We start from the raw sequence: 24,753 nt of genomic DNA, 5'->3' as shown, positions 1-24,753 counted from the left end.
AGCTGTAAACGCAGTCTGTTATGGGATGGAGAGTTCTTCTACAAAGACAGTACATGATGAATGAGGAGTGATTAAAAGCCTCATCATGCAGAGCCTCTCTGGGTCATCTGTCCACCAGCTGTTGTATTTTTGTGAGCAGGTCTGATCCAGGAGCGGGTCGGAATCAGGTGAACTGCTCGTCCCTGGAGCGGCTCCCTGTGCTGACGGCTACGGTTGGCAAGCCAAAGGGTGTTGCAGCTCACTGTGTTTTATTTTTTTGTAAAAAACTGATCCAAATGTCTCTTTGAGTGGTAAAAGTTGACAACCCCTGCTCTAGACCTAGTTCAAGTTCTAAATTGAGTTCCTATAGCCCCTTTGATAGAAAACGACATAAAGTAATAAAACTCAGCATAAAGAGCATATTTAATGTTCTGAAGTGACTAAAAAGGTATAAAAGAGGCTATATATCATAAATTAACATCAGCGCAGCAAAAGATGCCACCATCAAGGTGACCAGTCTACTGATTTTTAACTCATAACTGTTACTTTGCTAGTTGATGTATTTTTGGGCTTAAAGAAAACCACAAAAGATTTTTTCTACAAAAAAAATGGAAGTGGAACAAACAAACAAATCAAAATCCATGTGCGACTACATAAAGATCAAAGGGAGCAGACACATGAGGAATGGTATCACACTGGTTTGATAGGTAACACCCTTAAAATACAAATCTTAACATAAGACAACACCATCATCAACATATAGTAGGATCATCATCTTTTAATTAGAATGCATTGGTGCAGATTTATGTGGGAAATTGTCACTAAAAGAAGGTAACAATCTTAACAAAAGACAATGTCATCATGCAGCAGAATCCTCATCTTTTTTCAAATGTGTTCGTGCAGAATTTTCTTGTGAAATTGTTGCTAAAAAAAAAAATTACCTGAGAACATTTTGTTTGACACCTCTCAATCCTGTCCAGCTCTGTGTTTTCTGCTTCAGTAAAGCAACAGCAGAGAAGAGTCAGGAAAGAAATCCACAGGACCATCATCATCCACACACGTTTTCTTCCTCTGCTGCTGTGTCCCACCATCTCCCCTCTGCTGGGTCAGTTGTCAAAGCACCAGAAGAGCCTCGAAAGAGAGGCTGATAGCTAGTTGGATGGTTTTAAAGTGAGTGTAAAAAAAAGGCGGGGCTTAAGTTGAAATGACTATACCCAACAAGTTTTCATTTCTCCGTACATATTTATCTCTCGTATATATTTCGTGAAACACCTTTTATTTTTAAAAGACTGTACTTTTTCCTGTCCGGTAAATCCTTTCACAGATATGTTTTGAAACTCTACTCTGAACATCTAAGTCCTGATAGCTCCTTCAGAGCCATGGGGAAAGGTTGTGCAATTAAACAAAAAAAGAGGAATTACTGGCAGAAAAAAAAAGAAAAATGCAGGAGACAGAAGGGCACTGTCATAAAGAGATCAAGTGATTTTTTAAACATATTTTTACTCCCTGGAGCTACAGCTTACATTTACAGATAGTGCATACTTCCTCATGGCGTTGTTTACTACTGAAATAAAACACATACTGTTGAGTCACACTTGTAAAGTCATATTTCACTGTTGGTCAAAAATCAACTTCACATTTGAAAAAGAATACAAAATAAAATAAAAAACATGTACCGGTAACTTTATCGTGAAATAACAAGAAAACAACTTTTTGACACTCTTTTTCCTTGTTTTTTCCCCCTACCAAAATAAAACTTGCCCCCTAAATCTACACAGTAAAATTACATTTCCCCACTGAAGATCCTTTTTGTGCATGCAAAGCAGCTGCAATGTTTCTCTAAAGTAAACACACAAATGCAAGTGATTATATACACACAAGCTTCATGTAGGTCAAAAGTGTTGACAGAGCTTCACCTGCTCTTTACTGGAAGAAGCAGGGCCTCATCTAAAGGCCACATTGTGCAACAACACAACAGATCACATCTTGATAAACACTAACCGGTACAACTGATTGCTTCCATTCAAAGACGTAGAAACGTTGCAATAGTACTTACCCACGAGGGGGGAAAAACAATTTAAGTCATTCCAGAGAGGTGAGAAAAGAATGAAGTCATGATGAGTTAGGCAAAAAGCCACGACATCTAAGCAAAGAAAAAAAATTAGCTGCAGAACTGGAGATGCAGAAGTCGACTGAAGTCTGTTGTTTTTCTAAGGGGGCGGTCTGTTTGTTAAGAGCTGTCATTCTTTTCCAAACTGATTTTCCTGCTCTGTTTCAAGGAAAAACTTTGGAGGATGATTTACCGGAAAAAACTGTCTCCCTCTCCCCAAGAGAGCCTCCTTGGCTGTTTTGCCAGATAGAGACATTGTTTTTCGACAGCTAAAAAAAAGTTAAAGTCAGAGAAGTTAATCAGCAATCAATTAGCTTGAATGAGTGGAAAGTGTTGTAGATCTTTACTGCGGTGACACGTTTGCGCTAGCGCACTTTGGACTGCCGTAAATCCTCAACTTGTTTGCTCCTGCAAAAAATATATTTTTTGGCGAAAGTGTACGGTGGCCCTGAAGGGCAAATCACATCAACAAATCACTCAATGCAAAAACGCGTTAAAAGGAAAAAAAAACAAAACAAGAAATAAAAAAAAACATTATATTTTAGAAAACAAAACAATTGCAGGTACTAAAACGGAATAAAAAAAACACACACACATACAAATCCAAAGAAAGAAAGAAAGAATAAAAACAAAAAGGGGACATTTAGGAAAAAAGAAAATTCCAGAAATCAAAATAAAATGCTGAAAACACGATAAGAAATGGTAAAATGTAAGTAATGAAGGACATCACTGACTGGATGACGACGTTTGTTCACCTTTTTTCAGAAGGAAGTTGTTTTTGGCATGGCGATATCTTTTGATGGATGATATTATTAAATTCCTTGGCCACACCCAGCGCAAAAATGCTGTGATTGCTTAATCGCAGGATTTGCCACAATTGGGTTAAATCATCCTTGTGCTTTCCCTCTTTTTCAAACTAAAACTCCTCCAATCCATAGTACCTACCTTTTCCTATGATTGCTCATTTTGTTTCAGATTTTAACATTTTATTTAGATTCCAGAAATCAAAAATATTTTTTTTATGTTTTGGTTTCTGAAATTCTGTTTTAAATTCTAAAATGCTAGTTGTTTTTTTGTGCTTTTTTGAGTGTCGCTTTGATCTTTAACTTGTGATTGCGTTGAGTAATTTGTTGCTGCGCTTTGGCCTTCAGGGCCACCGTAAATATGGGATCTCCATGGTAACTCCATCTACAATCAAAGGGGAAGATGGGCAAGGTGGAAAAGTATCAGGAACACAAGTTTGCCATTTGTACATGTTAAAAACACAAGTTTTGCCAATGACTGACAAGAAAAACAATGACTGAACTCTTTTATTGTGTTTTGATCAAAATGTTATTGACTATTGAAAATGGGTCAAATTTGACCCAAACACAATTTAAAGGTTAGAAAATTGCTTTTAATCATAGCCAGACATTTAGTTTATTAAATAATAAATAGCAAATTGAAAAAATTTTGCAAATCAGTACCACAACTTCTACATTATTTCATGTGTTGTCTCAACTGGTCGACTACAGTTTATCCCTTGTGCTATCATTCCCAAAGTTAACGTGACAGTGCGCTGAACAAGATCAGTCAATTTTAAATTCCTACGATGCATTGAGACGGATCTGTCTGAGGCCAGTTATGTTTGAATTTGGGTTTAAAGCTTTCCTGGATTAATTTCAGCTTAGTGCATCAGATCGTTCAAACTGAAGCAATATCGACTATGAATCCTATCGTCAGCCATAAATTGTGATATGAATAGAATTGTTGTTCATTGTTGAGTCCACACAGTGGATCAGTGCGTGGGCCGGGTGGGGTCTGTCCCTGAAGATCTTCACCACTTTTCTCCAGCAGCTTGTTGACGGCTCCACCCTCATCCTGCAGAATGCCAGACAGGTCATCCACTGCATCAATTCATGTGTCATATGTTGGACTGTAGACTTTCTGGTCATCAAAATTCTGGTTTCTGCGTGGTCCTTAAGGTCTTAGACCAGTCAGAGGAAAATTGTTTTGTTGTTTTTTTTTTAAATCTTCTTGTGCCATTTTTCTCATGTAGGACAAATATTAAAAAAAAATCTTATTTGTGACATCGAAAATACTCTGGGCGGGGCACAAACTCCCTCCTCTGGCCCATTCAGATCTATCTGCTTGTCCAAACTGCAAAATTTTCAGTTATAGTGTTGCTTTTGTCATTTTTTAATGTTAGTATCCATAGCTTTAAGGTTCGAGTCCTGGCTGCTTTCCTTCTGTGTGGAGTTTGAGTGTTCTCCTGGTGCATGTGTGGATTTATTCTGGGTATGCTGCTTTTCTCCTACAGTCCAGAAAACATGCTTCATCCTTGGTGTGCATGTGTGTGTGGTTTTGTGGTCGTACAACAGGCTGCCGACCTTCGCCCAAAGGTAGCTGGGATAGGCTCCAGCAACCCCAGAGAGGCATCCAGCGGGTTCTGAAGATGGATGGATGAAAATTAAGAATCAAAACCACCCAATCTGGCAACACGGTTGGTCATTGATCCCACCTTTGTGCAATAGCTCCATCTAGTGGATACCCTCTTTTTGCACAGGTACATCTGACTACAAACCTCTGAGAAAAAATATCAATGTTAATTCTTAACCCTTGTGCTATCTTGTGGGGTCCAGATGACCCCACTCCCAACATTAACATGCCTCCAAGGCACATTAACGTTGGGAGTGGGTTCATCTGGACCCCTCAAGATAGCACAAAGGTTAAAGTGAAACCTGTCTATTATAGAGCATCTTTACATCGGTATTAGAATATTTCCAGATTGTTTTTCTGGCCATTGCAATGATTACAGGAAAGTTCAATGTCTCCAAAAATTAGATTATCATTCTGCATTCACTCAATTAACTCAAAACTGAGATAACACTTCGCCTACCGGACGTAGCTTTTAGCTCCTAGCATTACAAACATGGCTGTGACCAATGTCCCATCATGCATCACGCTTACCCAACCGCATTTCGATCAGCCAATCATTGGTCTTGTTGTTACACCTTACAGGGACATGGTGATGCATGAAATGTGTGAAGCAGCCAGGTTTATCTTATGGTATTTTTCTGATTTTCATCGAGACAATAATAGATCGATCATTCTTGCTTTTATTTTACCACTATTGAATGCTCACAGAGACACGGAAGTAGCGGCAGAAAGCGGCTTTTGCAGCAAGATGGACAGAGAGTGCAGGATCATGTGAATGAACGTGATTACCGTGCTTTTGTGCTTTTTAAAATAAATAAATCTGATCTCTAAACATCCTCTGTGTCTTCAATGCAATGTAATGAGACACACACAGACAGAAATGTGAGGTTATCTGCTGTAAATCTATGACGGGAATAACAGGAGAAATGATCGGCTAGTTCTGGGGTCGGGAACCTTTTTGGCCGAGAGAGCCATAAACGCCACATATTTTTAAATGTAATTTCGAAAGAGCCATACAATAATGTTGTGTCCCTTTCCCAAACTGAGGCACGGAGACTTAACCTCTTTTAAGGTTCTTTATTCTGGTTACTGCAGACCGTAACCAACACCGTACAATTAATTCAGCAACTCCTCAGTCTCTCCCCCGCTGAGACGAGGGCGCTTCACCCAACTCCTTATTCGCTCACTGCCGCATCAGCTCTCCTATTTCCTTATTCGGCCCATGGCTGAACCCCATTGGTCCAAACTACCTAACAACAGGCTAAGCGACAGAACTGAGGGCCAATCAGCAGCTCTGCTTGATGCGTTCAATGAACTCCAAAATTTAGAACGCGACCCAACAACAGCCCCCCAGTCCAACTCAGTCCACAACAATATGTTTAAAACTAAATATACGAGTGAATGTGTGCATTTGATGTAATTTCAACACTTTTTAAGTACAATAAGTCTGTGGATTCTTTTGAACAACATTGTTATGCTGTTGCTAATAAATGATGAGTATTTCTTCTGGTGCTGCATGGTTTTGCTGAGGGACTAGTCTGGTTGATACGTGGTGAGTTTCAGCTTCATGCAGGCGTTGAGACTTCCATCTGTTAAACGTGATTGTAGGCTGGTCTGAATGTTCTTCAGATGTGAGAAAGACTGCTCACATGCAGACGTGGAGCCAAACATATACTCACACGCTGCAGTATGTGACAGCAGCGTGTTTTAAGTTTTGACAATCCCTGTGGGATTCACCTTGCAGCCCGCGCCCACAAACCCCCCCTTTCTTCCTCACACATCCCGCTGCAACCGTGGGCACTTTCTCAGAGACGGGAGCGCGCAGTTGAAGGGACGGCGGTTCGCAAGTTTCAGGCTGTTGTAAACTCTGTGAAATTATAGATCATAGTAAACTGACATGCGTTGTAGATTTTTTTTCTCCAAGCACCGCTACCACTGCGCATCGCATCGCACCCGAGATGGACTGGTCTAATGGGAAAAAAAAAGTATAATTAAAGAATTAAAGATTTTTCTGTGAGCCACACGTGACCATCACGCGAGCCATAGGTTCCCGACCCCTGGGCTAGTTAGTAGCATGTAGCCCGCTAGCCTTCAAATGTAAAGCCACTGCTAAAGAGTGTGTTAATAAAGGGCAAGTCCAGAATATTATTATTCCTATATTCCCCCCTAAACTACAATATCAGCTGGCTGTCAGTCTACTGGCCAGCCAGCTGCCCAAATGCCGGCATGACAAGGAAAGAGCTCCGCGGCGGAGCTATGTCCGGTGAATCGTATGGCAAACCACCAAGCTTAGGCATCATAAATCTTATATTTTTCTTATATTCATTGAGACAATAATAAATTGATCACTCTTGTTTTTCTATTTCCTTTCTTGAACGAATGAATGTGGGTGACAGAGACACGGAAGTTACCGCTAAAAGTGGCTTTTGCGGCCGGACGGAGAGCATATCCGTGTTTATGAATGACTCATGACGTGAATAATTATTGCGTTTGAACAAATTAATTGTTGCGTTTGCACGAGTTAATCATTTCGAGGGAACGAAATAGTATTTCGAGGGAATGCAATAGTATCTTGTGAGAATGGAATAGTATTTCGTGCGAATAAGATATTAATCTGTGGGAACGAGATATATTTTATTTTTTTAATGTCAGGAAACGGGCTCCGTACTTAATAACCAGAGTTACATTACAAAATATTAAGGTGAACTTGACCAAATTCTGCTCCATCATACAAATATTTTTTAAATCAACCAGTGGGATTTCGTGGATTCCTTTTTCTTCATTTTCTTTGTCTACATTGAGACTTAAACAGTAAACAGAGGCTCGGTTGTGGTTTGGTTTCTCAGAGGGAATCCATGGTGGGCTTTTCCTGACTTACCGTCAGCCCAGCGCACTAAGCTGCTCAGCCTCTGAATGAACTGATCCGTCAGTCCGCCTTAAGCACGAGGCCTTTCAGCCTGATTTAGTGCGGCTTTTATATATTTGATTTGAATATCAAAACAAAAGGATAGAATCAAATAAATGTTGCAACTGCGTCATCCAGCAGCCTGCCCTCGTATCCATTTATTTATTTGTTTATTTTCTAGCGTCACGTGACCCGCTAATCCTGCGCGTATTTCCGCGTGACGAGCTCCTCATCAATGACTCCCCATGGAGGATCTCCTCCTCCTGCTCCTCCAGCCGCATCCGCCCGCCCTCCCGCTCTGCACACCGCGTAACCCGATGCTCTCCTCCTTCTTCACCTCCTCCATCTGATTCTCCATCGAGTGGATCAGCGGCGGCCGTTGTGGGGGGGCATCCGGGCAAAGGGAGCCGCGCCGGCGCGCACCGGCCCGCGGACGCCGCACCACGACGCGCCAACGGCGGCAACATGCTGAGCCGGGTCAAGACCGCCGTGGCCGGCTTCATGGGCGGCATCGTGGCCGGGGGCGGCTCCGCGGGGGGCGGCGGCCACGCCGGCGCGGACATGCCGCTGAAATTCCCCTACATGCGGCCGGACTTCCTCGGACTGTCCACGGACGAGATCGAGTGCTCCGCGGACCACGTCGCGCGGCCCATCCTCATCCTGAAGGAGACCAGGAGATTACCGTGGGCCACCGGATACGCTGAGTAAGCACCTCCGCGGCTCCCGGTGCAATCGAGAAACCGCGATTCCATTCATTTATTCGTCGTCATCTAAACTGCGCACGCGCTGTTGAGTCAGCACAAACCTGTCGTCCACCTGAGTTGGTGTGACGTCTTGCGTCCACTCTATCCGAGCCGCGAGCTGATTTTCACGCACCTTGCACGTGCGCAACGACGGAGTTAACGCACCAACTGCGCCCAGTTTAGAGTCTGGCTGACCGTCAGACTGACGCAAAGTCACGCAGCTGCTTCCACAAGCATCGATTTGCCCTCAGATGCTGCAACTTTACTGCCCCCCCTCCCCGCGTTTTTCCTTACTGCTCCATAGAAGACCATCTGTGTCACAGCTGCACAGTACGCATGCGTAGTGCTTCTATTAAAGCTCAGTGCTTTTTTCAGTAAGTCCATAAAATGCAATCTGACTTTAATCTTGGATTTGTTTTCTTTCAGTTATTCCCGAAAATACATAATAATTGTTGATTTACTTTTTTAAAGTACACTTATTTTTCTTTAACTGTGATCAGGATCTCGTTTTCAAGGGCAACTTTGAGCAAAGGGTGACTACAATAACAGTTAGACATATAGGGAAGGAAAATATGAAGTAAAACTATTTTAAAAAATACAAATTGTACATAACAGGCTTTTAATGCTTCTAATGTTAGTTTGTGAGCAACAACTTGGTACCGCCAAGGGTGTCAAGGAGCAAAAATACATTTATACATAAAACAAGCTTTTAACCACCTGTAATGTTAGTTTGTGAGGAGCTGCACTGATGTTCATGGGTCAAATTGGCATGTTTAATCTAAACTCTAGTGTACACTTATTTTGGTTTTATTTTTAAGCCAGATTATAAACCCATTAAGTTTAGAATCTCTTTTTCAAGGATGACTTGTTCCAAAGGCGTCGCAACAAACGTAATAAATAAAAAATATAGATAATAATTGATAATAGATAAAAAGACTATAAAAAGTAAAACGATTCAAAAATTACAAAAATAACTTACTTTAAAGAGGCTGATAATCTTCCTGTAATGTTCGCTTGTGAGGACCAGCAGTGACATTCGCGGGTCAAATGTTCCCCGGTGTGCATTCACTGGCATCAAGATCTCCTTTTCAAGGGTGACTTGGCTTAAAGCAGGGGTGCTTATTACCTCGAAGGATGTGACGGTAGATCACGGGTCATCAAAGATAAATAAATAAAAAAAATGTAAAAAGATATTTTTTTAAAAAGCTGTCAGCAAATCATCATCCACACTGTGTAATAAGTTACTTAATTGACATGCAGAACAGCCAATAGAACATCCTCTGAGTCATACGTCACTGTGTTTAACTACACTCAGCGCACTTTTTTTCTATCTTTCTTTCATCTCCCTGCGCACTGGGTTTCCAGGGGAGCCATTTACACTATGGCCCATACAAGCTGTTTTTTTTTTAGGCCCAGTACCCCTTGTGTTATCTTGTGGGGTCAAAATGACCCCACCCTTACATTGACGTGTTCTCCCTACCATGACAAAGGTGGATAAAGGTGGAAAGATTTCATGTAATCCATGGACACCAGTGAAGATCACAAATCAGTGAAGAAAAAAGGTTTAGAGCACTGTCTAGTGGGTCTAGATGACCCAACTCCCAATGTTAAAGTGTCTTGGATAGCACAGGGGTTAAAGAGTCTGAGATGTCTGACCCAGCCTTCCTGCCACAGCGCCTGCTGCCGTGTCCGCGTTTCCCTGCTCCAGGGATGTGAGCCCACTCAGGCAGCAGTGTTGTCCAGAGGCAGGCACGCACTGTTTGCTCAGCGCTGTAGAAATTTCACGCTGCCGCCATAACACAGTTCACAGCACGAAACCATCGCTGCTTGTATTCATAATAAAATGCCTTATCTATTGTAATTCTGTATTACTACAAAATAATATTAATACAAGAGATAGAACTATCTCCTCACAAGTATCTGTGTGCTCTTACTGTGTAGTGTTAAGTTATTAGTACATAAACATAGTATTTTTGACTCGCTTACATGCCGAAAAAGTGTGGGCGCCCCCTGGCTGAAAGGGTCTGCAGCTTACGTCATGAAAACCAAAACAGTTAAAACAGAATGAAAAGTCAAACTCTTTAAAAAATACAAATTATACATTAAACAGGGTTTTAACCCTCATTTTAGGTTAGCTTGTGAGGAACAGCACTGATGTTCGTGGGTCGTTGATCTTAACTCTTGTGTAAACCCACCGAGATTTATATGTGTTTTATTAGGACGACTTACTTGGCCCAAAGGGTCCATAACAAACACCACACAAAAAATGGTTTGAAAATAGAAAAAAAGACAATAAAAAGTAAAAACTTCTCAAAGAGTGATTAAAAATTGTACATTAAGCAGGCTTTTAACCGTCCTGTAATGTTTGAGGAACAGCACTGATGTTCATGTCAAACTTAACCCTTGTGCTATCTTGTGGGGTCATCTAGACCCACTAAACAGTGCACTGAACATTTTTTCTTCAATGATTTGTGATCTTCACTGGTCTCCATGGATTACATGAAATATTTCCACCTTTATCCACCTTTGTCATGGTAGGGAGAACACGTCATTGTAAGGGTGGGGTCATTTTGACCCCATAAGACAGCGCAAGGGTTAGACACATTATTAATTATATAAAAAACATAAAATGCTGAGAAAGGGTTAAAACTTTGTGATAATGATTATAAGAGCAGTTAAAAAACCTCCTTTTTGAAATATTTCAGTGCTACTAAATATGTAGACCAAAATAAAATATTCATAGTCCAGCTGCCTTTTTGTAGAATATTGTTTATCGTGTTAAGTGTAAAGTAAAACCGATGTGTCGGTGCGTTTCAGCGCCACAGCCTCCTCCTTTCTGCCATTTCACACATTATTTCTGACTCGAATGTCTCCAGTGGATTGGTGTGGATCAGAGGTTCGTCTCAGATCCCAGAGCTTCTTTGTAATTAAAACCCCTCATGTTCTCATTTACAGCAGACAATTACCTTATCTAAAAAAACCACAGCTCTGTTCTCCTATTATTAACCAATATAAACTAAGGGATTTTCAAGGGTAGGTAGTTTTGGTTATATATTCCGGTTCATGCAATTCAAAGCCATGTACAGAAATATAGACAATAAAAGCACAAAGACAACAAATATGTTACAAATAAAATCAACAAAAAAACTAAAAGGCTAAAGCAGTGCATGCCTTACTGACTTTATGGTCTATTCGCTCATTTGAGAGTCCCACGAACAACCCTTTTTGATGCTTTAGGGTGATCAATGCCGGGAAGAGTGCACTGAACGAAGACCAAGCCTGCTGTGAGGTGGTTGTGGCGAGGAGGAGACCCATGAGTTACTGTCCACCCTCCACCCCCAGCAAGACCCCCACCGCCAAGAGGAGGAACTCTCTGCCCAACGGAGAAGGCCTGGGGCTTCGGATGGAGCACAGCAGGATGGGAGAGGTAAGAAGGGTTGGGTAGGCTACTTTTAAAAAATAATTAGTTATAGTAACTCATTATTTGGTTCAAAAAGTATTAACTAAATTACTCTATAGTTAAGAGACTAGTTAGACTTTAGTCACAGCTGCCCTTACAAGCGAGTAATGGGTGAAAAATGGGCAAATCTCTACAAAAAAAACGCAGTTAACCTAATGGAAATATCTAAATCGTTGACCATTTAATGAGGTCATTGAGTAGAAATGTTCATGCAGATTTTTTCTACAGATATGTTGCAGGTGAAAGGTCATTAGAACACTTATACAGCACGCAAGAGTAAAGTAGGTGAGACGTAGGCACATCGTACAGATTTTAAAGGGCCTACACCATGCTATTCTTAAGCCTTGTTAGTGATTGGTGATTTCTGCTTTAGAGCATCCATCCATCCGTACTTCTGAATCCCCTTTTGGGGTCCTGGGTTGCTGGAGCCTATCCCAGCCACTGTTAGGTGAAACGCAGGGTTCAACCTGCATGTTTGTGGACTGTGGGAGGAAGCCCGGAGTAAATCCACACCTGTATGAGGAGAACATGCAAACTCCACACACAAAAAGAATCCAGCCGGGATTCGAATCAGTGAAGCTAGAGTGCTAACCACTACACCACCGTGTAACTCGACACTTTTTTTTTTTACACGTTATTGCTTTGTGAAGTCAAATGAAAGATAGAAGCCGACTCGCCCACAGCTTTCCTATAAAGCTGAGTGTGAACGGAGGCCTGACCTCTGCGGCGCCCGCGCTCCGCAGGACAACATGAGTCATGACGGTTTCTTCTCATCTTTCCAGTGGCGTCAACGTCACGACTCGTTGCCACGGCAGCAGCATTAGTCATCATGTTTTCCCCCCTCCCTGTCAGATAGTTTTACAAAACTGACGTTAACATAGAGTCAGTGTGACAGTCGAGTGTAGTCCTCTCCTTGGAATATTTTTAGACTTCGATTTTTTTTTAAATCTTTTTGAGTAACTTTTTCTTTGTTGTTGCTCCATTTGGATTCAACTTTGGAATTTTATTATTTGTTAATACAATTGTTATTCTAAATTTACTTATGAAGAAATACTCCTCATATTTCTGTCAGATTACAGCACTGATTACATTTTTGATTTAGTTTGATTTCATTTTTAGTTGAACATTTGTTTTGTTGTTGATTTGTTTGTTAGTTTTCTGTTTAACCCCCCCCCCCCCCCCCCCCCCCCAAAAAAAAAAAAAACAACTTTGGTCATTAAAAACAACTAACTAGTCAATCAAATTCAACAAAGTTAGAAAGAAGGAAGAACCAAACAAAAAAAAGTTGTTTTCCTGCCTGACAAACATAAGAAATCACTTCAAAATACATTTGTGGATTGGATGAAGAAAAATAACATTTTATATATGATTTTAACAAAAAAAAAAAACAATGTTATAAAGTAACCTAGCTTCACTTTCTAATACAACAGAAGTCAGTGAGTTTGGCTGTCTTTGATTTCAAAGGGTGAAACATGGAAATGCGTCTCCTGTGCTGCTTAGAAAAGACATCCCATGGTGTAGAGATAGAGTGGTTGGTTCAGATGCCACCTTGCCAAACCATGTATTAAAGTGTCCCTGAGCAAGTCATCGAACCTCACATTGCCTCTGGTGGTGATAGGTTGGCGACAGCGTTTGGCAGCAGAGCCGCCATCAATGATTAAATGTGTCTGCATTGATGGGACTGTGACTATAAAGAGCTTAGACTTTACAGTAAGATAAAAAAAAGAGAAAAAAGCACTATATAAGTATACACCTTTTACCATTTCGATGATTTAGAAGTTTTTTTTGGTTGTGAAGAGTGAAAATCATTCCCAAAGAATATTTCATGCAGGCAGCAGTGGATGGAGTTTATTTTATCAAAGACAGCTTCGAAATTTAACATGAATCTGATTAATTTAGTTGAAATTTGTACTAAATGTGTCTTTGCATTCGACAATCTGTGTTATATTTGTATTTATAGGTACACATTAAAAAATGGACACATTTGAAAACTGGTCCATTTTTATATATATATATATATCCAGGTCAAAACTGATCCATTTGAAACTAGGTGAGGGAAAAAAGGGAAGAATTGAGATGGTTTTTTTACACCAAGTCTTTTTATTGGTATTTTAAATTTAAACAGACGGTACAAGGATTCAAGTATGACAAAGTATACAAAACTGATTACATATCCCCACACACCCTCCCCTTACTGCACCACTCTTTCAAACTACAAATATTTTTTAAAATATACATTTTCAAAAGAACATTTACCTCTCAATTGCACATTTCCAAAATAAACGTTTTAACAGCAGTGATATCTAAATTCTTCATATAATTTAAGAAGGGATTCCAAGTGGTATAAAAATCTTGTGTACAACCTCTAGCAGAGAAGCAAATTTTATCCAAAACCAAAAAATGTAAGAGATCATTTATCCACATCTTTAAAGTTGGAGGAAATTGATCCTTCCATTTGAGAAGAATAAGTCTCCTAGCAATCAAATTCCCAAATATAATTATGTTTTGTGCTTTGTGGTTTAGATTAAGATCCTGTGGGATTACACCAAATATTGCAGAAATTACAGAATTTTTTATAGGCTTTTGTAAAACATCTGAAAATACTTTAAATATTGACTGCCAAAAGCAACTTAATTTTACACAGGACCAAAACATATGTGAAGTGGTGGCCATTGATTGTTTACATCGATCACAAACTGGATTAATATCTGCTTTAGACCAATGGAGTCCATGTACAATTTTAAATTGAGTAATCCTGTGATGTGAGCAAATTGAGGAAGAGTATATTCTGTCTAGAGCTTTCTCCCATATCTTCTCAGTGATTTAAGCCTAAGTCCTCTTCCCACTGGGTTTTTTAGCGATATTAGAGGTGGCTTTTGTTTTGCATTGTATGTGTTTAGCATGTAGTAACTGTTCCCAATTGTTCCCCTGATGCTTATTTTAAGTTTCAAGATGGATTCTAGAAGTGAGTCAGGTGGGCAGGATGGGAAATGAGGGAATAAAGTTGAAATAAAGCGTCAAAGTTGAAGGTATCTAAAGAAAAGGGAACAGGGAATATTGTATTTAATTACAAGTTGCTCATAGGATGCAAATATACCATCAATGAATAGATTCTCAAATGAAACAATGCCTCGTCTGCTCCATTCCCAAAAAGCTTTGTCTGTAGTCGAAGGTATAAACCTATGATTTTTATTTGTTGGGTGGACATTTTGAGTGGCTTTTGAGGGTAAATACTTGCCTCAAAACTATGGGATTTGAGGTGTAATGCGATATAGGTTCAGAAAAAGTCATTCTGAACAAAGCAATGATTGTAAAGAGTTATGGACAAGAAGCCCCCTCCATATATAACCATTTTGGGTTTGTATTTTTGTTAAATTGTAAGTTTTTCCAATATAACACGGTTCTAATGTTGGCAGCCCAGTAGTAATATTGAAAATTAGGAAGGGATAATCCACCTTGTTGACCTTGAAGATATTTTTTCTTATTCTAGGTTTTCCTTTATTCCACAAAAAACCTGATATTAGTTTATCCACATTTGTAAAAAAGGATTTAGATAAATGTAAAGGGATGAATTGAAATAAATTTTGGGAGCACGTTCATTTTGATTGTGTTAATTCTCCCTCCCAGTGAAAAGGGTAATAGACACCATCATTCCAGATCTTTCTTGAGCTGAGTTAATAATGGGATGTAGTTAGCCTTCAAAATATCTTTAAATGACTGTGTAATCCAAATACCTAAGTATTTACATATTTGTGGACTGACTTTAAATGGAAATAGGTCCAAATTTATTCTTTTAGCTTCTGGATTCACTGGCATAATTTCACATTTGTGAAAATTAACTTTGTATCCTGATATTTTACCAAATATCAGGATATGTAAAAGATTTAAAGTGACTGGTAAGCTTTTTAAATGTTTGGATAGGAATAAAAGCATGTCGTCTGCGTACAGGGATACTTTATTCCCAGTATCATATCTTTGTATTCCTATTATGTGGATTTCATGACGTATTGCTATAGCCGGTGGCTCAATCAATATGGCAAATATAAGAGGGGATAAAGGACAACCTTGTCGAGTGCCGCATTGAAGGGGAAAGTAAGGAGAGAGGTTATCGTTAGAGCAGATAGCTGCCAGAGGCGATGAGTACAAAACTTTAATGCAAGAGATAATTTTTTCGCCAAAACCGAATTGCTTTAGAGTGTAAAACATATAGTCCCACTCCACTCGATCAAAGGCTTTCTCGGCGTCTAAAGACAACAATATTGCTTGAATATCGGGTGAAGTGGGACCATAAAGAATATTGAATAGGGGCCTAATATTATAAAATGATTAGCGGCCTTTAATGAAACCAGTTTAATCAGCCGCTATTATCGAAGGCAAAGCCAGTTCTAAGCGGCTTGCTAGTATTTTTGAAAAAATGTTGTTGTCCACATTTAAAAGGGAAATAGGACGATATGAGCCACATTCGAGAGGGTTTTTATTCTGTTTGGGGATATGAGAGATGACTGCTTGTCGCATAGTCAGGGGGAGGCAGCCTGTAGTAATTGACTCCTCAAAAGCTAAAAGTAAGATTGGGGAGAGCTGGTCTGCAAAGTTTTTTTTTTTTGTTTTTTTGTTTTTTTTTAAACTTGTCCTGTCCAACAGCTAGGCAAACAGATGAGAGCTGAGGGCCTCTTGTGTTGGACATATTTTACTTTAACAAGAGGGGTTATTAATCTTCAGACAAACCAAAGGTATGTCTGAATAAACCCCTTTTGTAATTGAGGCCAAACTTTATTAATTTCAATCATGTTTGAAAATCTTTGGTGTTGGACCGGACGGAAAAGGAAAGAGGGGAAGAAGAGAGAGGGACGTTAGAGAGAGGGGGGGGGTAGGAGGGTGATAATAGGAGGGGAAGGGGGGTAAGACCATGAAGCAGCATAAAGCAACAAGTTTACTGGTTGTTAATCATTATGGTACGGTTCAAATGTAGTACAAAAAGGGCGGGGCCTGTTCACACACACTCAAATATTATCAACACACCTGCTAGCTGCAAGAATGTCCACATGTCAACATGTACACAAAACAGATAGTGTTCACGAACGCATACCTTTAAACCAACTAGTGTGAAATCTTTCATTCATTCAATCATGCAAACTATTAGTGCAAAGGTGAGCTAACACCTGTGCTCAAGTGAGTGTTTATGTTCTTCTAAAATGGATGGTGGAATGTGAAAAGAAGGAGGAGGAGCGCTCAGCCACCCCCACACCCAGACCCCCGCTGCAGCAGCAGCGGCAGCCGGAATTCCCCCAACGCCATACGGGAACAGGCAGGGAACAACCGCCCCCCGGGCGACCAAGACCGCCACCCAGGCCAGGGCCAGCAGGACCGCCGCGAGGCCCCCAGAGCCAGAGAGCAGGGAGGCGCGGAGGGAAAGAGAGCGCCGCCCCAGCCCAGCCAGGAAAGCAGCCCCCCTGCCGCGCCGGAAGAGCCCAACGCAGGGCCCCACCGGAGAGGGACGCCCACAGCCCCAGACGAGCACCCCACCACCACCCAGGAGTTCCGGGCATCCCCCCGCACCGACCCCAGGTACGAGCCAGGACCCCCCAAGGGAGACCCGCTCCGCACTCCAGGCAGCCACCCACCCGGCCCACGGTTGGTCCAGGTAGGAGCAAGGCAGGGGCCCGCTGCCCCGCCCAGGAGGGGGGAACCCTGGGGAAAAAAGGGCGGCCCACAAGGGGTGTTATAAATATGGCCCGACCAGGCTCGGCCATGTTGGAAGTTTGGCGGGGCCCAGCGCCCAGGGGCAAGGACCAGGACCCACCCCCCAGGGACACGAACACCCCCGGCTCAGGTGTAATATGAACCACCCCACCGTGCGGAGAGAGCACCGCCGGGCCCAGGGAGCCGGCACCCAAGGGACACGGCCGCCATCGCCAAGGGGCCCGCACCACCCACCAGGGAAGGGGTAGGGGACAGATGGACCCAGGTCCCACCTTCCTTGTAAAATGTGTGTGCGTGTATGGGTGTTTGAGAGGGTGTTTGTGTGCATGTGTGTGTGTTTATGTTTGAATGTATATATTGAAGGGGGAGGGGTGTGTGTACTAAGGGGGGTGCAGTTAAAATTGGCGAGTAGGGCACTAAGGGGACATCTCCTGATTACTCACAGTGATGTCCCCTCACCCTCCACACCAAGGGGCCCTAAATGTCTAAGGTGCGGTTAAAATTGGCGGGTAGGGTGCCAGGAGGACATCTGCTGCTTGCTTGCAGTGATGTCCAAGCACCCCCCCCTACCAAGGACCCTACATGTCTAAGGTGCAAATAAAACCGAAAGAGGGGGGGCCCACTCCATACGGCAACCAGAGGAGGGGGGCCACTGCCAAGTAGCCCCCCCCCCCCCAAGGCGCATCGCAGGCTAGACCCCCCACCCCCTCACCCTAATATGAGGTTATATGAGGAAGGGGGTAAGTTGGGGACAGCTGGTAGACTGTCCCCCGGTGGTCAAACAGCCGTCCCCCAGCCCCCCCCCAGCAAAGGGGCCAGGGCCACCCAGCCCAGGGGCCCCACCCCCGGAGGCGCAGACACCCCAGGCCCGGCACCACCCACCCCACACAGAGAGAGAGGAGCCAGAAAGCGTCCCCCCCCCCGGAGCAAGCCCAGGCCCCCACCCCCAGACGCCGGCCCTAGAGGAGCTCTGGTCAGGCCTCGACGGGACCGAGGAGGCCAACCGGCCGAGGCAACCACTGATTGCCTCAGCGGAGGCCCCCGACCCGTTAGCCCCCCCCGACCCGTACCAATAATGGGCCCCCCCTCCCCCCCAGAACGCCCCCCCCACAGGGTCCCGTCCCAGAGCCAGGGAAGGGCCGATCCCAGCCCCAGGTGCAGATGGGCAGCCCATCCGGCGCCGCTGCCCCCCCCCCCCCCCCGAGCAGGGCCCCCCGCCAACCCCCCCCAGCACAGGCAAAGGGACCACCCCCCCAAGCCAAGCCAGACCACCACCCCACCACGCACCCCCACACCCAAGCCCAGAGGACCACGCAGCGCCCCAGCCTGCCCCACCCAGGCACCGGACCCGACCAACGGAGCCCCCCACTGCCCCCGCCAGGCACCGGAAGCCCCGACCCCCACCCCAAACCACGGCAGAAGGGCAAGGAGCAGCGACGACCAAGCCCCCCACCCCCTAAGTCATGGAGTCAACCACAGGAGACCAGAGAGACTGAATTCTTTCAAAGTTACTTGAGCTTTGGGCTGACATTTTTTCCAAGCTGATATGATCAAACAGCAGATTTCTGTGTTGACTTATGTTTATATTTTTCTTGTTTTTCCAATTTATTAAAATAGTTTTTTTTGGCAATACAAAGAGTTATGAAAATGATAGATGCTAATCCTTCTTCTATATCGATGGCACTCATGTCACCAAGCACACAAAGTGACGGTGAGGCAGTGATTGAAACCTTAAGCCAGACTGATAAATCGGCACATACCTGCTGCCAGAGAGCCTGGACAGGAGTGCAGAACCACAGTGCGTGCATGTAGCTGTCGGGTAGATTATTATCACAGTGCTCGCAAATGTCTGAGTTACTGAGACCCATCTTGAACATCCTCTGTCCAGTGTAGTAAATTCTGTGAAGAGTTTTGAGATGGATTAGCTGCAGATTTGGACTTTTTGTCAGTTTAAAGGTGTTTAGACAGAGTTCTGACCAGAAGCTTTCATCTGTGCTGATGCTCAAATCTGCATCCCATTTTTTTGTTGGAAGGGCAATATTGTTATCTAAATTACATAAAAGTTTGTATATTTTGGAGAGAGTTCTATTCATTGAAAAATTAATCAGAGTGGTAACTACATCTGGTAGCTTAAAAGCGTCGTCTTTAAATTTATACTTTTTAGTAATACTTTATTTAAGTTGCTGATATTCCAAGAAGTTATTTATTCCATATTTGTCTTGAAGTTCCTGGGGAGTTATGAATCTTCTATCAATAATTACGTGCTCTAGTTGTTTTATGCCCCCTGCTTGCCAAGCTGGGAAGTGAATCATTTTTTTGTTAATAAGGATGTCCGGGTTGTTCCAGATGGGTGTCATTTTGCACGGTTGAATTGATGATTTTGATATTTTGAGAAATTCCCACCAGGCTGTTAAAGTGGCATTTATATTAATACTTTTGAAACAATCCTGTTTTTTAACTGTTTGACTAATAAATGGTAGCTGTGACAGGTTGATCTTTCCACATAACGCCTGTTCCAAGTCTAACCATGAGTTGGTTTCTGGATTATTTTTTAACCATTTTAAGATATATTGTAATCTATTTGCAAGAAAGTATTTGTGGAAGTTAGGTAATTCTAATCCTCCACAGCTTTTTGCAGATTTTAAGGTTTTTAGACTAATTCTTGCAGGTTATGTTGTTCCATAGAAAGCTTGATATGGATGAGTCTAATGTTTTGAACCATTTTAATGGCGGTTGTGTGGGAATCATTGAGAAGAGATAATTAACCTTGGGTAAGATTTTCATTTTAACCGTGGCTACCTTGCCCATAAGGGACAGAGGCAGGTTGGTCCAGCGTGTTAGATCGTCCTGTATGCTTTTCAGTAATGGGGTGTGGTTTAGCTGCACCAGTTCTGATAGTTTGGGGGAAAAGTAGATACCCAGATATTTGATATTTCCTGTTTTAACTGGAATTGTGAGTCTTTGTTCCATATTCCTGTTGAGTGGTAATAAAACAGACTTATTCCAATTAATGGAATAGTCTGATATGGAGGAGAATTCATTTATGATCATTGCTGTTTCATTTACAGAATGTAAATTCCTTAAAAACAGTAATATGTCATCCGCATAAAGACTAATTTTATGATGGCTGTGTTTGGTTTTTATTCCTATAATGCTCTCATTCTGTCTTATTGCTGCAGCTAAAGGCTCAATGAATATAGCAAAAAGAGAAGGAGAGAGTGGGCAGCCCTGTCTGGTTCCTCTTCCAAGAAAAAACCTGTTTGAAGTCTGTTTATTAGTTCTAACTGATGCATTGGGGTTGTGATATAATATTTTGATCCAATTGATGAATGCTTTTCCAAAACCAAACTTATGGAGGGCAGCAATAAGGAACTTCCTTTTTTTTTTTTTTTTTTTTTTTTTTTTTTTTTTTTTTTTTTTTTTTTTTAACTTGTCCTGTCCAACAGCTAGGCAAACAGATGAGAGCTGAGGGCCTCTTGTGTTGGACATATTTTATTCTAACAAGAGGGGTTATTCATCTTCAGACAAACCAAAGGTATGTCTGAATAAACCCCTTTTGTAATTGAGGCCAAACTTTATTAATTTCAATCATGTTTGAAAATCTTTGGTGTTGGACCGGACGGAAAAGGAAAGAGGGGAAGAAGAGAGAGGGACGTTAGAGAAAGGGGGGGGTAGGAGGGTGATAATAGGAGGGGAAGGGGGGTAAGACCATGAAGCAGCATAGAGCAGACAGGTTTACTGGTTGTTTATCGTTACGGTACGGTTCAAATGTAGTACAAAAAGGGCGGGGCCTGTTCACACACACTCAAATATTATCAACACACCTGCTAGCCGCAGAAATGTCCACATGTCAACATGCACACAAAACAGATAGTGTTCACGAACGCATACCTATGCCTTTAAACCAACTAGTGTGAAATCTTTCATTCATTCAATCATGCAAACTATTAGTGCAAAGGTGAGCTAACACCTGTGCTCAGGTGAGTGTTTATGTTCTTCTAAAATGGATGGTGGAATGTGAAAAGAAGGAGGAGGAGCGCCCAGCCACCCCCACACCCATACCCCCGCCGCAGCAGCAGCGGCAGCCGGAATTCCCCCAGCGCCACCGGGAACAGGCAGGGAACAACCGCCCCCCGGGCGACCAAGACCGCCACCCAGGCCAGGGCCAGCAGGACCGCCGCGAGGCCCCCAGAGCCAGAGAGCAGGGAGGCGCAGAGGGAAAGAGAGCGCCGCCCCAGCCCAGCCAGGAAAGCAGCCCCCCGCCGCGCCGGAAGAGCCCAACGCAGGGCCCCACCGGAGAGGGACGCCCACAGCCCCAGACGAGCACCCCACCACCACCCAGGAGTTCCGGGCATCCCCCCGCCCCGACCCCAGGTACGAGCCAGGACCCCCCAAGGGAGACCCGCTCCGCACTCCAGGCAGCCACCCACCCGGCCCACGGTTGGTCCAGGTAGGAGCAAGGCAGGGGCCCGCCGCCCCCGCCCAGGAGGGGGGAACCCCGGGGAAAAAAAGGGCGGCCCATAAGGGATGTTATAAATATGGCCCGACCAGGCTCGGCCATGTTGGAAGTTTGGCGGGGCCCAGCGCCCAGGGGCAAGGACCAGGACCCACCCCCCAGGGACACGAACACCCCCGGCTCAGGTGTAATATGAACCCCCCCACCGCGCGGAGAGAGCACCGCCGGGCCCAGGGAGCCGGCACCCAAGGGACACGGCCGCCATCGCCAAGAGGCCCGCACCCCCCACCAGGGACGGGGTAGGGGACAGATGGACCCAGGTCCCACCTTCCTTGTAAAATGTGTGTGCGTGTATGGGTGTTTGAGAGGGTGTTTGTGTGCATGTGTGTGTGTTTATGTTTGAATGTATATATTGAAGGGGGAGGGGTGTGTGTACTAAGGGGGGTGCAGTTAAAATTGGCGAGTAGGGCACTAAGGGGACATCTCCTGATTACTCACAGTGATGTCCCCTCACCCTCCACACCAAGGGGCCCTAAATGTCTAAGGTGCGGTTAAAATTGGCGGGTAGGGTGCCAGGAGGACATCTGCTGCTTGCTTGCAGTGATGTCCAAGCACCCCCCCTACCAAGGACCCTACGTGTCTAAGGTGCAAATAAAACCGAAAGAGGGGGGGCCCACTCCATACGGCAACCATAGGAGGGGGGCCACTGCTTGCTGTTTAAATTTATACTTTTTAGTAATACTTTATTTAAGTTGCTGATATTCCAAGAAGTTATTTATTCCATATTTGTCTTGAAGTTCCTGGGGAGTTATGAATCTTCTATCAATAATTACGTGCTCTAGTTGTTTTATGCCCCCTGCTTGCCAAGCTGGGAAGTGAATCATTTTTTTGTTAATAAGGATGTCCGGGTTGTTCCAGATGGGTGTCATTTTGCACGGTTGAATTGATGATTTTGATATTTTGAGAAATTCCCACCAGGCTGTTAAAGTGGCATTTATATTAATACTTTTGAAACAATCCTGTTTTTTAACTGTTTGACTAATAAATGGTAGCTGTGACAGGTTGATCTTTCCACATAACGCCTGTTCCAAGTCTAACCATGAGTTGGTTTCTGGATTATTTTTTAACCATTTTAAGATATATTGTAATCTATTTGCAAGAAAGTATTTGTGGAAGTTAGGTAATTCTAATCCTCCACAGCTTTTTGCAGATTTTAAGGTTTTTAGACTAATTCTTGCAGGTTATGTTGTTCCATAGAAAGCTTGATATGGATGAGTCTAATGTTTTGAACCATTTTAATGGCGGTTGTGTGGGAATCATTGAGAAGAGATAATTAACCTTGGGTAAGATTTTCATTTTAACCGTGGCTACCTTGCCCATAAGGGACAGAGGCAGGTTGGTCCAGCGTGTTAGATCGTCCTGTATGCTTTTCAGTAATGGGGTGTGGTTTAGCTGCACCAGTTCTGATAGTTTGGGGGAAAAGTAGATACCCAGATATTTGATATTTCCTGTTTTAACTGGAATTGTGAGTCTTTGTTCCATATTCCTGTTGAGTGGTAATAAAACAGACTTATTCCAATTAATGGAAGAGTCTGATATGGAGGAGAATTCATTTATGATCATTGCTGTTTCATTTACAGAATGTAAATTCCTTAAAAACAGTAATATGTCATCCGCATAAAGACTAATTTTATGATGGCTGTGTTTGGTTTTTATTCCTATAATGCTCTCATTCTGTCTTATTGCTGCAGCTAAAGGCTCAATGAATATAGCAAAAAGAGAAGGAGAGAGTGGGCAGCCCTGTCTGGTTCCTCTTCCAAGAAAAAACCTGTTTGAAGTCTGTTTATTAGTTCTAACTGATGCATTGGGGTTGTGATATAATATTTTGATCCAATTGATGAATGCTTTTCCAAAACCAAACTTATGGAGGGCAGCAATAAGGAACTTCCAATTTACTCTGTCAAAGGCTTTTTCAGCATCCAGCGATAGTACCGTCATTTCCTGGTTTTCAATGGTGGCAAAGTCTATTATATTAACTAGTCTACGGACATTATCATCCGAGTGTCTGCCTTTGATGAATCCAGTCTGGTCGAAGTGAATTATGTGAGGAGTGATTATTTCTATATTATATTAGAATATTATTTCTATTCTCTGTGCTAGTGCTTTGCAGATAATTTTTACATCTGCATTGATTAAAGAAATAGGGCGATAGCTTGAAGGACTAGTGGGATCTTTGTCTGGTTTTAGAAGAAGAATTATGTTGGCTGAGTTCATGTTAGGTGGCATTGATTGGCTCTCATTAATAGATGTGACCGTTTTATAAAATGTTGGTGCCAGTTGTTCCCAGAATTCTTTATAAAACTCAGCAGGAAAGCCGTCAGGCCCTGGTGCTTTACCATTGGGCATAAGTAACAGAGCTTCATGAAGTTCAGACAGCGAGAGCGGAGAATCTAAGTTTGTGATTTGATCCTCATTTAGCCTGGGTAGGTTTACATTATTAAGAAAGGAGTCAATACTTTGCTCTGACGGATTGATCTGCGGTGTGTACAAGTTTTTATAAAAGTTTTCAAATGCGTTATTAATTTTGACCGGGTCATGAGGGACATTTCCTGTTTGGTCCATAATAGAGGTGATTGATGATTTTTCTCTGTTAATTTTAAGCTGATTAGCCAGAAATTTGCCAGATTTATTAGAGTTTTCAAATCTTTCAAGTCGTAGCCTTTGTATTTGAAATTGTGTTCGTTTATTAATGATGTCATTTAACTGCAGCTTTAAATTTTTCAGATCTCCCAGAATGCGTTCCTGTGCTGAAGCAGCATAAGCAGTCTCCAGGGTTTTGATTTTATTTTCTAATTCTAATAAATCTGCTTTCTCTTTGCGTTTTTTGTGCGTTGAATAAGAAATGATTTTCCCTCTCATGACTGCCTTTGCTGTTTCCCAAAGAATGCACGGTGGGATGTCTGGAGTATTGTTGAAGTCTAA

At 42.7% G+C, this 24,753-nt stretch overlaps 2 protein-coding genes across 4 annotated transcripts in view; one reads left to right on the top strand and one right to left on the bottom strand.

Annotated features, from left to right (window-relative positions):
* The window catches only part of il17rel (interleukin 17 receptor E like), a 32,964-nt gene extending 24,629 nt beyond the window's left edge, over positions 1 to 8,335 (bottom strand). Inside the window, exon 1 of one of the 3 annotated variants that reach the window (XM_023952280.1) lies at positions 8,218 to 8,335. Coding sequence is in view for 1 of the 3 variants with exons in the window: in XM_011490946.3 (XP_011489248.2) it covers positions 921 to 1,070 (150 nt within the window). In the remaining 2 variants the exon portion in view is untranslated. The other 2 variants (XM_020714322.2, XM_011490946.3) reach the window with 2 other exon arrangements.
* LOC101161933 (protein phosphatase 1H) overlaps positions 7,158 to 24,753 on the top strand; it is a 39,165-nt gene continuing 21,569 nt past the window's right edge. The window contains exons 1-2 of the mRNA XM_023952281.1: positions 7,158 to 8,116; positions 11,393 to 11,582. Coding sequence (XP_023808049.1) covers positions 7,878 to 8,116; positions 11,393 to 11,582 — 429 coding nt within the window. The 5' untranslated portion in view covers positions 7,158 to 7,877. The remainder of the gene's footprint in view (positions 8,117 to 11,392; positions 11,583 to 24,753) is intronic.

Source organism: Oryzias latipes, chromosome 23 (assembly GCF_002234675.1).
Source record: "Oryzias latipes chromosome 23, ASM223467v1".
In the NCBI taxonomy this organism is placed as follows: domain Eukaryota; kingdom Metazoa; phylum Chordata; class Actinopteri; order Beloniformes; family Adrianichthyidae; genus Oryzias; species Oryzias latipes.
The sequence above is the reverse complement of the archived record's forward strand: the minus strand, read 5'-3'. Positions and strand labels throughout refer to the sequence as shown.